The sequence below is a fragment of the Haliotis rubra genome, unplaced genomic scaffold (genome assembly GCF_003918875.1).
Source record: "Haliotis rubra isolate DU_JTF1 unplaced genomic scaffold, ASM391887v1 Scf221, whole genome shotgun sequence".
NCBI classification, from domain to species: domain Eukaryota; kingdom Metazoa; phylum Mollusca; class Gastropoda; order Lepetellida; family Haliotidae; genus Haliotis; species Haliotis rubra.
The window spans coordinates 1,465,173-1,479,212 of record NW_025766237.1 but is presented as its reverse complement, the minus strand read 5'-3'; the positions used below and the strand labels follow the sequence as shown (position 1 = coordinate 1,479,212).

At 40.5% G+C, this 14,040-nt stretch overlaps 2 protein-coding genes across 2 annotated transcripts in view; one reads left to right on the top strand and one right to left on the bottom strand.

The window, feature by feature from the left end:
* LOC124277429 (CD109 antigen-like) overlaps nucleotides 1-14,040 on the bottom strand; it is an 84,935-nt gene that overhangs the window by 30,073 nt on the left and 40,822 nt on the right. The window lies entirely within an intron of this gene.
* The window catches only part of LOC124277430 (CD109 antigen-like), a 36,382-nt gene that overhangs the window by 142 nt on the left and 22,200 nt on the right, over nucleotides 1-14,040 (top strand). The window contains exons 2-6 of the mRNA XM_046713130.1: nucleotides 8,282-8,380; nucleotides 8,741-8,803; nucleotides 9,885-10,082; nucleotides 11,059-11,208; nucleotides 11,857-11,964. Coding sequence (XP_046569086.1) covers nucleotides 11,860-11,964 — 105 coding nt within the window. The 5' untranslated portion in view covers nucleotides 8,282-8,380; nucleotides 8,741-8,803; nucleotides 9,885-10,082; nucleotides 11,059-11,208; nucleotides 11,857-11,859. The remainder of the gene's footprint in view (nucleotides 1-8,281; nucleotides 8,381-8,740; nucleotides 8,804-9,884; nucleotides 10,083-11,058; nucleotides 11,209-11,856; nucleotides 11,965-14,040) is intronic.

Below are 14,040 nucleotides of genomic sequence, written 5' to 3'. Positions count from 1 at the left end.
AGTCACAAAATGCCGCTGTCAGTTTCAGTAATAGTTTTTCTTTGTATCTACTGGGAACAGAATGAAGTGACAATAGTTGACATGATATCTAAAGATATACTACCCAAGTATATCTTAACATATGCTATACAGTTTAGACTCACTGGTGTAAATGTAGCCACTTATTTCAGTCAACTGTTCTAAACTAGATTTTGAAAAATATTCCATACTGTCTAAAGGTACTGTTTACACATGAACTGATGTATTGTAAAACAAATTCGTGACGTTGAAAAGAGTATTGTCATGAGATCAATAATTGATGAAACTCAGCGAAAATGGGCGAATTCTTAATAAACTTTACACGAAAACACAGCTGTTCATATGCACGATATTTGCAATGCTTTTGAGCAAGTTTATGCATTGTTCTCGTGCAATTTATATGCATTAGGTTTGCAGTTGGTTCCCCAAGTTAGTGGAGAAATTCATGTTATTCGATGTAACCATATATATATGCCTAACATATAGCGATTGCTTTAGATGAGTCTAAACGTTTGATGGGTAGTATATGACCAAATGCAGTGACTTTAAGACATAGGGAAACATTGTAAGGAAGCATACAAGCAGCGACTTGGCCCAATGCTTTAACGACATGACAATGAAGCAACGAAGTTTCATAATGACCTGACGACATGGCACAATGAAGCGTCATGACAATCAAGCAACAAGGTGGCACAATGAACTGACGACATGGTATAATGAAACAATGAGATTGACGACATGACAAAAAGCATCAATGTGTCACAATGAACTGACGACATGGTATAAGAAGCAATGAGATTGACGACATGACAATCAAGCAACGAGGTGTCACAATGAACTGAAGACATGGTATAATGAAACAATAATATTGACGACATGACAAGAAGCATCAATGTGTCACAATGAATTGACGGCATGGTATAATGAAACAATGAGATTGAAGACATGACAATCAAGCAACGAGGTGGCACAATGAACTGACGACATGGCATAATGAAACAATGAGATTGAAGACATGACAATCAAGCAACGAGGTGGCACAATGAACTGACGGCATGGTATAATGAAACAATGAGATTGACGACATGACATAAAGCATCAATGTGTCACAATGAACTGACGACATGGTATAAGAAGCAACGAGATTGACGTCATGACAATCATGCAACGAGGTGGCACAATGAACTGACAACATGGTATAATGAAACAATGATATTGACGACATGACAAGAAGCATCAATGTGTCACAATGAACTGACGACATAGTATAAGAAGCAACGATATTGACGACATGATAATGAAGCAACGAAGTGGCACAATGAACTGACGACATGGTATAATGAAGCAACGAGATTGACGTCATGATAATCAAGCAACGAGGTGGCACAATGAACTGACGACATGGTATAATGAAACAATGAGATTGAAGACATGACAATCAAGCAACTATGTGTCACAATGAACTGACGGCATGGTATAATGAAACAATGAGATTGACGACATGTCAAGAAGCATCAATGTGTCACAATGAACTGACGACATGGTATAAGAAGCAACGATATTGACGACATGACAATCAAGCAACGAGGTGTCACAATGAACTGACGACATGGTATAAGAAACAACGATATTGTCGACATGACAATCAAGCAACGAGGTGCTTTATTGAACTGGCGACATGGCATAATGAAACAATGAGATTGACGACATAACAATCAAGCAACGAGGTGGCACAATGAACTGACGACATGGTATAATGAAACAATGAGATTGAAGACATGACAATCAAGCAACGAGGTGGCACAATGAACTGACGACATGGCATAATGAAACAATGAGATTGAAGACATGACAATCAAGCAACGAGGTGGCAAAATGAACTGACGGCATGGTATAATGAAACAATGAGATTGAAGACATGACAATCAAGCAACGAGGTGGCACAATGAACTGACGACATGGCATAATGAAACAATGAGATTGAAGACATGACAATCAAGCAACGAGGTGGCACAATGAACTGACGGCATGGTATAATGAAACAATGAGATTGACGACATGACATAAAGCATCAATGTGTCACAATGAACTGACGACATGGTATAAGAAGCAACGAGATTGACGTCATGACAATCATGCAACAAGGTGGCACAATGAACTGACAACATGGTATAATGAAACAATGATATTGACGACATGACAAGAAGCATCAATGTGTCACAATGAACTGACGACATAGTATAAGAAGCAACGATATTGACGACATGATAATGAAGCAACGAAGTGGCACAATGAACTGACGACATGGTATAATGAAGCAATGAGATTGACGTCATGATAATCAAGCAACGAGATGGCACAATGAACTGACGACATGGTATAAGAAGCAACGAGATTGACGACATGACAATCAAGCAACTAGGTGGCACAATGAACTGACGACATGGTATAATGAAACAATGAGATTGAAGACATGACAATCAAGCAACTATGTGTCACAATGAACTGACGGCATGGTATAATGAAACAATGAGACTGACGACATGTCAAGAAGCATCAATGTGTCACAATGAACTGACGACATGGTATAAGAAGCAACGATATTGACGACATGACAATCAAGCAACGAGGTGTCACAATGAACTGACGACATGGTATAAGAAACAACGATATTGTCGACATGACAATCAAGCAACGAGGTGGCACATTGAACTGACGACATGGCATAGTGAAACAATGAGATTGACGACATGACAATCAAGCAACGAGGTGTCACAATGAACTGACGACATGGTATAATGAAACAATGAGATTGACGACATGACAATCAAGCAACGAGGTGGCACAATGAACTGACGACATGGTATAATGAGACAATGAGACTGACGACATGACAAGAAGCATCAATGTGTCACAATGAACTGAAGACATGGTATAAGAAGCAACGATATTGACGACATGACAATCAAGCAACTAGGTGTCACAATGAACTGACGGCATGGTATAATGAAACAATGAGATTGACGACATGACAAGAAGCATTAATGTGTCACAATGAACTGACGACATGGTATAAGAAGCAACGATATTGACGACATGACAATCAAGCAACGAGGTGGCACAATGAACTGACGACATGGTATAATGAAACAATGAGATTGACGACATGACATAAAGCATCAATGTGTCACAATGAACTGACGACATGGTATAAGAAGCAACGAGATTGACGTCATGACAATCATGCAACGAGGTGGCACAATGAACTGACAACATGGTATAATGAAACAATGATATTGACGACATGACAAGAAGCATCAATGTGTCACAATGAACTGACGACATAGTATAAGAAGCAACGATATTGACGACATGATAATGAAGCAACGAAGTGGCACAATGAACTGACGACATGGTATAATGAAGCAACGAGATTGACGTCATGATAATCAAGCAACGAGGTGGCACAATGAACTGACGACATGGTATAATGAAACAATGAGATTGAAGACATGACAATCAAGCAACTATGTGTCACAATGAACTGACGGCATGGTATAATGAAACAATGAGATTGACGACATGTCAAGAAGCATCAATGTGTCACAATGAACTGACGACATGGTATAAGAAGCAACGATATTGACGACATGACAATCAAGCAACGAGGTGTCACAATGAACAGACGACATGGTATAAGAAACAACGATATTGTCGACATGACAATCAAGCAACGAGGTGGCACATTGAACTGGCGACATGGCATAATGAAACAATGAGATTGACGGCATAACAATCAAGCAACGAGGTGGCACAATGAACTGACGACATGGTATAATGAAACAATGAGATTGAAGACATGACAATCAAGCAACGAGGTGGCACAATGAACTGACGACATGGCATAATGAAACAATGAGATTGAAGACATGACAATCAAGCAACGAGGTGGCAAAATGAACTGACGGCATGGTATAATGAAACAATGAGATTGAAGACATGACAATCAAGCAACGAGGTGGCACAATGAACTGACGACATGGCATAATGAAACAATGAGATTGAAGACATGACAATCAATCAAGCAACGAGGTGGCACAATGAACTGACGGCATGGTATAATGAAACAATGAGATTGACGACATGACATAAAGCATCAATGTGTCACAATGAACTGACGACATGGTATAGAAACAGCAAGATTGACGTCATGACAATCATGCAACAAGGTGGCACAATGAACTGACAACATGGTATAATGAAACAATGATATTGACGACATGACAAGAAGCATCAATGTGTCACAATGAACTGACGACATAGTATAAGAAGCAACGATATTGACGACATGATAATGAAGCAACGAAGTGGCACAATGAACTGACGACATGGTATAATGAAGCAATGAGATTGACGTCATGATAATCAAGCAACGAGATGGCACAATGAACTGACGACATGGTATAAGAAGCAACGAGATTGACGACATGACAATCAAGCAACTAGGTGGCACAATGAACTGACGACATGGTATAATGAAACAATGAGATTGAAGACATGACAATCAAGCAACTATGTGTCACAATGAACTGACGGCATGGTATAATGAAACAATGAGGACTGACGACATGTCAGAAGCATCAATGTCACAATGAACTGACGACATGGTATAAAAGCAACGATATTGACGACATGACAATCAAAAGCAACGAGGTGTCACAATGAACTGACGACATGGTATAAGAAACAACGATATTGTCGACGCGACAATCAAACAACGAGGTGGCACATTGAACTGACGACATGGCATAGTGAAACAATGAGATTGACGACATGACAATCAAGCAACGAGGTGGCACAATGAACTGACGACATGGTATAATGAAACAATGAGATTGAAGACATGACAATCAAGCAACGAGGTGGCACAATGAACGACGACATGGCATAATGAAACAATGAGATTGAAGACATGACAAATCAAGCAACGAATGTGTCACAATGAACTGACGACATGGTATAATGAAACAGGTATAATTGAAATCAAACAACGAGGTGGCACAATTGACGACATGGCATAATGAAACAATGAAGCAACAATCAAGCAAAGATGGCACAATGAACTGACGGCATGGTATAATGAAACAATGAGATTGACGACATGACATAAAGCATCAATGTGTCACAATGAACTGACGACATGGTATAAGAAGCAACGAGATTGACGTCGCGACAATCATGCAACAAGGTGGCACAATGAACTGACGGCATGGTATAATGAAACAATGATATTTGACGACATGACAAAAAGCATCAATGTGGCACAATGAACTGACGACATGGTATAGCAAGCAACGATATTGACGACGCGATAATCAAAAGCAACGAAGGTGGCACAATGAACTGACGACATGGTATAATGAAGCAATGAGATTGACGACATGATAATCAAGCAACGAGGTGGCACAATGAACTGACGACATGGTATAAGAAAGAACGATATTGACGACATGACAATCAAGCAACGAGGTGGCACAATGAACTGACGACATGGTATAAGAAACAACGATATTGTCGACATGACAATCAAGCAACGAGGTGGCACATTGAACTGACGACATGGCATAGTGAAACAATGAGATTGACGACATGACAATCAAGCAACGAGGTGTCACAATGAACTGACGACATGGTATAATAATGAAACAATGAGATTGACGACATGATAATCAAGCAACGAGGTGGCACATTGAACTGACGACATGGTATAATGAGACAATGAGACTGACGACATGACAAGAAGCATCAATGTGTCACAATGAACTGAAGACATGGTATAAGAAGCAACGATATTGACGACATGACAATCAAGCAACTAGGTGTCACAATGAACTGACGACATGGTATAATGAAACAATGAGATTGACGACATGACAAGGAGCATCAATGTGTCACAATGAACTGACGACATGGTATAATGAAGCAACGATATTGACGACATGACAATCAAGCAACGAGGTGGCACAATGAACTGACGACATGGGTATAATGAAACAATGAAGATTGACGACATGATAATCAAGCAACGAGGTGGCACAATGAACTGACGACATGGTATAAGAAGCAACGATATTGACGACATGACAATCAAGCAACGAGGTGGCACAATGAACTGACGACATGGCATAATGAAACAATGAGATTGACGACATGACAATCAAGCAACGAGGTGGCACAATGAACTGACGACATGGTATAATGAAACAATGAGATTGAAGACATGACAAAAAGCAGCAATGTGGCACAATGAATTGACGACATGGTATAAGAAGCAACGATATTGACGACATGACAATCATGCAACGAGGTGGCACAATGAACTGACGACATGGCATAATGAAACAATGAGATTGACGACATGATAATCAAGCAACGAGGTGGCACAATGAACTGACGACATGGTATAAGAAGCAACGATATTGACGACATGACAATCATGCAACGAGGTGGCACAATGAACTGACGACATGGCATAATGAAACAATGAGATTGACGACATGATAATCAAGCAACGAGGTGGCACAATGAACTGACGACATGGTATAATGAAACAATGAGATTGAAGACATGACAATCAAGCAACTATGTGTCACAATGAACTGACGGCATGGTATAATGAAACAATGAGATTGACGACATGTCAAGAAGCATCAATGTGTCACAATGAACTGACGACATGGTATAAGAAGCAACGATATTGACGACATGACAATCAAGCAACGAGGTGTCACAATGAACTGACGACATGGTATAAGAAACAACGATATTGTCGACATGACAATCAAGCAACGAGGTGGCACATTGAACTGACGACATGGCATAATGAAACAATGAGATTGACGACATGACAATCAATCAACGAGGTGGCACAATGAACTGAATGCATGGTATAATGAAACAATGAGATTGATGACATGACAATCAAGCAACGAGGTGGCACAATGAACTGACGACATGGCATAATGAAACAATGAGATTGAAGACATGACAATCAAGCAACGAGGTGGCACAATGAACTGACGGCATGGTATAATGAAACAATGAGATTGAAGACATGACAATCAAGCAACGAGGTGGCACAATGAACTGACGACATGGCATAATGAAACAATGAGATTGACGACATGACAATCAAGCAACGAGGTGGCACAATGAACTAACGACATGGTATAATGAAACAATGAGATTGAAGACATGACAATCAAGCAACTATGTGTCACAATGAACTGACGGCATGGTATAATGAAACAATGAGATTGACGACATGTCAAGAAGCATCAATGTGTCACAATGAACTGACGACATGGTATAAGAAGCAACGATATTGACGACATGACAATCAAGCAACGAGGTGTCACAATGAACTGACGACATGGTATAAGAAACAACGATATTGTCGACATGACAATCAAGCAACGAGGTGGCACATTGAACTGACGACATGGCATAATGAAACAATGAGATTGACGACATGACAATCAAGCAACGAGGTGGCACAATGAACTGACGACGTAGTATAATGAAACAATGAGATTGACGACATGATAATCAAGCAACGAGGTGGCACAATGAACTGACGACATGGTATAATGAGACAATGTAGGACTGACGACATGACAAGAAGCATCAATGTGTCACAAATGAACTGAAGACATGGTATATAAACAACGATATTGACGACATGACAATCAAGCAACTAAGTGGCACAATGAACTGACGGCATGGTATAATGAAACAATGAGATTGACGACATGACAAGAAGCATCAATGTGTCACAATGAACTGACGACATGGTATAAGAAGCAACGATATTGACGACATGACAATCAAGCAACAAGGTGGCACAATGAACTGACGACATGGTATAATGAAACAATGAGATTGAAGACATGACAAAAAGCATCAATGTGGCACAATGAATTGACGACATGGTATAAGAAGCAACGATATTGACGACATGACAATCATGCAACGAGGTGGCACAATGAACTGACGACATGGCATAATGAAACAATGAGATTGACGACATGATAATCAAGCAACGAGGTGTCACAATAAACTGACGACATGGTATAATGAAGCTTCGTTCCATTTAACAAATGGTAAGAACAGTAATGACTGGACATCGTGTACTCGTTATGTACATTGTTGTGTGATAATGATTCCTGCATATGCTTGATATGAATATGTGTCTCTGTTTAAGGCTTACTACCGGAATATCCACGCCTCAAAGTACGTGACGAAAAGTTACTCAGGGAGCGACACCTACATTCAAGCAAGGCTTCGCACATTACAGCTGAAAGTATGACCCACTGCCGTTGTATGGCGTGTCATTAAGATTTACAAATAATTCAAACCCGGAGGATGTTCATAAGTGTGACACAGAGTTGTTTCCCTTGGCTGTGCCAAGATCTTGGTTCTTTGTTTCGAATATAAGGTTTCCGCGACTATAATTCTTTTGTCTACTGTGTATAAAATGAGTAAGAACTTGCTTTTTTACCTACATCAAAACCATTTTAAACAAATTACACTAACATATTCCTGCAATTCATGGTATATATTTTTGCTGGTCTATACTGTATTAAATATCACCCTGTTCACGGATATTGAGTTACGAAATTTGACTTGCATTTTAAATGATATATACCTTTTTACGCTACAGGCGGGTGACAACGGGGTGTTTGAAGTCAAGGCGACATCTCCTCCTGGAAACGTAGCATACCAGGTAAATATGACCTTCATACCAGGTTAATATAATCCTCAATGTCAGGTAAATAGGACCCTTCAAACAGATATATATGACCCTCCTTACCAAATATAATCCTCAATATCAGGTAAATATGACCCTTCATACCAGGTAAATATGACCCTTCATACCAGGTAAATATGACCCTTCATACCAGGTAAATATGACCCTTCATACCAGATAAATATGACCCTTCATACCAGGTAAATATGACCCTTCATACCAGGTAAATACCATTACTAGGTAAATGTGGTCATGTAAAACTGGGAGGTATATATTTGTCTGTCGCCAACGATAGAAGCATATCAGCAATGCCAAAAATACTTCCATATATGAATGAACCATGTCGTGTCATGCAAAAATTTCTTGAAAATGGTACTTCTTGTTACCCTGCCTAAAGTTAGACATGAAGGGATTGAAACAATGACAAGTCAGAACACTGTAGCTAAGTAGGGGATCCATGTTAATCTGCGAAATGGTATCTTAGTGGACAAGTGCTATAAAGCCAACTGAAGGTCGGATCAGCGTAAGGGGCGATGGGGGTAGCCTTGTGGTGAAATCGTTTGCTCGTTACGCCGAAGGTCAGGGTTTGATTCCCCACATGGGTACAATATAAAGCCCATTTCTGGTGTCCCCCGCCGTGATGATTGCTTGAATTTTGCTAAAAGCGGCGTAAGACCCAACTCACTCACTCACTCGGAACACCATAAGCAGCCACTCATACACATGCTAACGCAAGTCCCCGTGTAAGCGACATGATCTTAAATGCAACGTTAAACCCAATTCTAATTCACTTCAATATGCGGCTTTAACAAAAGATAATCAGGTGAACCAGAAATTTGAACTGAATAAGAACCCGGGTCTTCGGCGGAGGTGAAATAATACAAATGTGTCAATAATGGTTGTCATCCTCTCCCATCCCAACCCACCACATCCACTCCCCACACCCCCTCTCCAATAAAAATAATTGAAGGGGGTGACAACCATTATTGGCATGAGTATATATTGATGGTAATGCTCTGTAGACTGAATGCCGTTCTGATGCTCTGGTCCGTTGCAGATTATGTCACGTGGGATTGTGGTGAAGAGTGGAATAATAACTCCAAGCTCTCCCGGAGACACCACCCTCTCCCTCACCATCCCCGTCCTCAACACGATGTCTCCGACATCACACTTCCCTCGTTAATTACGTCACAGAAAGCGGGGAATCGTGGCCGACTCCATCAGCTTCAATGTGGACGGAGTTTTCGCCAACCATGTAAGACGATTGTTTGATCAATAATCAATTGTATTGTATTGAGGATATTGAAATTCTTGCATTCGTATTGGCTTATCTGGTCACGTGTTGTTGCATTTACCAATTTCCCGTCATACAAATTGTTTAGCACAGATCAGGGTTTTGATCCAAAATGCGATCTTAGTCCCACGAATATCGCAATTAATATCGAACGACTAAACTTTTAACATAAATCTAATTTTCTTCATCGCTTTGTTGAAATATCATCGTATAGTCCTAGGAACTAAATTGAGATTGATCAGATTGCACTGAATGTATGACAAGCCCATGTCGCACTGCTTCGTGATCAGACGAATTCAATAAAGAGATGACAGTTCTACGACTAGCCTACGTGACACTGCTTCGTGGGGTACCATCAGACGAAGTTCAATAAAGAGATGACAGTGCTAAGACTAGCCTATGTGACACTGCTTCGTGGGGTACCATCAGACGAAGTTCAATAAAGAGATGACAGTGCTACGACTAGCCTATGTGACACTGCTTCGTGGGGTACCATCAGACGAAGTTCAATAAAGAAATCGTAGTGCTACGACTAGCCTGTTTGACACTGCTTCGTGGGTTACCATCAGACGAAGTTCAATAAAGAGATGACAGTGCTACGACTAGCCTACGTGACACTGCTTCGTGGGGTACCATCAGACGAAGTTCAATAAAGAGATGACAGTGCTACGACTAGCCTGCGTGACACTGCTTCGTGGGGTACCATCAGACGAAGTCAATTCTAATTTGAGACTCATGGTTAGATGCAGTTCAGTAGTATCATAAGTCATATAATAGGTTCGGGACTAATTTTCATTTCAGCAAACATACTACGGTAACAATCCTACCGTTACTGTGCGGAGAGTGAGAAAAATTTGAACATTTCATGGATGCTTCAAGCATATGCTAACACGACACACTTACCTTTTCGGTATTATAGTTGCGTATCCATTTGTAGGTTGGTATCGAGTACAGCGCGGACACTGCAAAGCCCCACACGGAAGTGTCAGTCGACGTCACAGCGGATCCAGAATCAACAGCCTTCCTCTTGGCCGTGGACCAAAGTGTCCTGCTGCTCAAAACCGGAAATGACATCTCTACAGAACAGGTAACTTGTCTCGGCATACATGGGCATTGAATCCACTCGGGTCCATTCAGCTTGTACCGTTACATATAATTCCTGGGGCAACATCCTTAACATATAATTCCTCAGCACCATCCTCTAACACCACCTCGATCTCCACCATCTCTACCTCATCCTCTCCCGTTGTGAACCACCAGTACCACCACCTCTCCCCTCCTCCCCAACCTCAACCGCATCCTCCCGCTGGTCAGAGGTATAACGAGGATGCTCAAACCGTGTGATGCAAAATCCTTAACATGCTGCTCGTATTAATGGCGGCAGCATTTGTAGAAATATTATTCAGTGTTTTACAAAACTTAGGTCCATGCTTTGATTGCTCTGCACAGTCATAGACGGTTGAAAGTCAAGTGCACGAAATTACTTCTAGGAAGCGTCCATGCGAGTATCTTTTATCTTCATTGAATTTTAATTATCCTTTCATATACTATTCACGCTGTGGATAACATAGACTTATTGTTCTCTGGTCTCAATATGATATGTTTTACTGGAATACCGACGGTGTAAATGCAACATGTAAATGTTTAATGTGCATTGATTGAATAAAACACATCAATGACATGTATAAGTATTTTTTTAGCTATCTCAATAATGTTTTTCATGTTTGATAACCAGGTGATGAAGGAACTTAAGAAGTACGATTATAGCGCACCAAGCGATGACTTCTTGAAATGGCATTTCCCGGTTCCATCGTCGGGCACAAATGCAAAAGAAATTTTCCAGGTGAGATCAAGGGTATCCTGGGTAGAGTCATGTAGCCAGTACCCAGGTAGTGTCAGTACCTTGGAACTACGGTTCATGGGGACTCGTTTGTAGCATCCACTCCGAATATCTAAAAAATATCAATTAGATTATAAAAAGTTCTTTCGCCGGAAAATGTAAAAGATGCATGATGTTTTTACCCAGAACAATCCATACCATTCTCTTCCCACGTAAGGTTACTCAAGTCATATCTTCCCACGTAACCTTACGTGGGAATATATGACTTGAGTAACCTTTACGGGAATATATGACTTGAGTAACCTTACGTGGGAATATATGACTTGAGTAACCTTACGTGGGAATATATGACTTGAGTAACCTTACGTGGGAATATATGACTTGAGTAACCTTACGTGGGAATATATGACTTGAGTAACCTTACGTGGGAATATATGACTTGAGTAACCTTACGTGGGAATATATGACTTGAGTAACCTTACGTGGGAATATATGTCTTGAGTAACCTTACGTGGGAATATATGACTTGAGCAACCTTACGTGGGAATATATGACTTGAGCAACCTCTGTGGGAATATATGACTTGAGTAACCTCTGTGGGATATATGACTTGAGCAACCTCTGTGGGAATATATGTCTTGAGTAACCTCTGTGGGAATATATGACTTGAGCAACCTCTGTGGGAACATATGTCTTGAGCAACCTTACGTGGGAATATATGACTTGAGTAACCTCAGTGGGAATATATGACTTGAGCAACCTCTGTGGGAATATATGTCTTGAACAACCTCTGTGGGAATATATGACTTGAGTAACCTCTGTGGGAATATATGACTTGAGCAACCTCTGTGGGAACATATGTCTTGAGCAACCTTACGTGGGAATATATGACTTGAGTAACCTCAGTGGGAATATATGACTTGAGCAACCTCTGTGGGAATATATGTCTTGAACAACCTCTGTGGGAATATATGACTTGAGTAACCTCTGTGGGAATATATGACTTGAGTAACCTCTGTGGGAAGAGAATGGATCCATATGGGCTGATTAGTTAATTAGTCTGTTGAAGTAAACATTTGCCGGAGTTTACAGGATGGATTGTTTGCCTTCAGTGTTCGAAATGGCAATATAAAAACAAGGACATTTGGCCAAGAAGTTTAACATAAACATCAAGTATAATTGTATCGTTCGACGACAGTCAATAACCAGTCCCCTTCCACTGATTGAACCATCTGAGTTTCCCTTTACACCAAACGGAATTTGTCTCTGAGGATAGTGAAGGCTGGTTATTCCTTTACACTGACACTATGTTTCACATACCGGAGACTAGTGAGACGTTGTCTGCCCTATATCTAGGCCTATGCATAGATTCAGAGCAAAAAACCATTCCCACAAGACTGTATGACAATATGGGTGGCTACAAATTCCAAATAGTCAACTTACCTTTATGTGTAGCAATGTTCAAGCAGCTCCATCCTTTCGTGCCAATATTCACAACCCGAGAGATACATTCATACCCTTTCTAACAGAAGTTCGAAAAATTCAAAAACTGTTTGATCACCGTCAAAACATACAAATCACCAGTAAACCTATCACAATGATGTAGTGATATATACATATGCTCATATACCAGTGAAGGTCCAGATCAGAATTGATCTTCAGTAACCCATGCTTGTCGTAAGAGGCGACTAATGGGAACAGGTGGTCAGACTCGCTGACTTGGGTGACACATGTCATCGTATCCCAATTGCGTAGATCGATGCTCATGGTGTTAATACTAATATTTTAATGGATTGTCTTGTCCAGTCTTGATTATTTACCGACCGCCGCCATATAGCTGTAATATTGCTGAGTGTGGCGTTAAACAACCAACCAAACAAACAAACAACCTTTCGTAGTGATAAGATGACGTATTATATGTTCTGTCCACCTGTTGTTTAGATACATGGTCGCAAAGATACAAACATACATACTTTGGTGTTATGCATATGTCGTGTCCCCTATACTCTGACGGTGTAGCTATGTTTCACCACTCTCCTACCCAGAGTTCCGTGCGGCAAGCCAGCATAGTACCTCTGC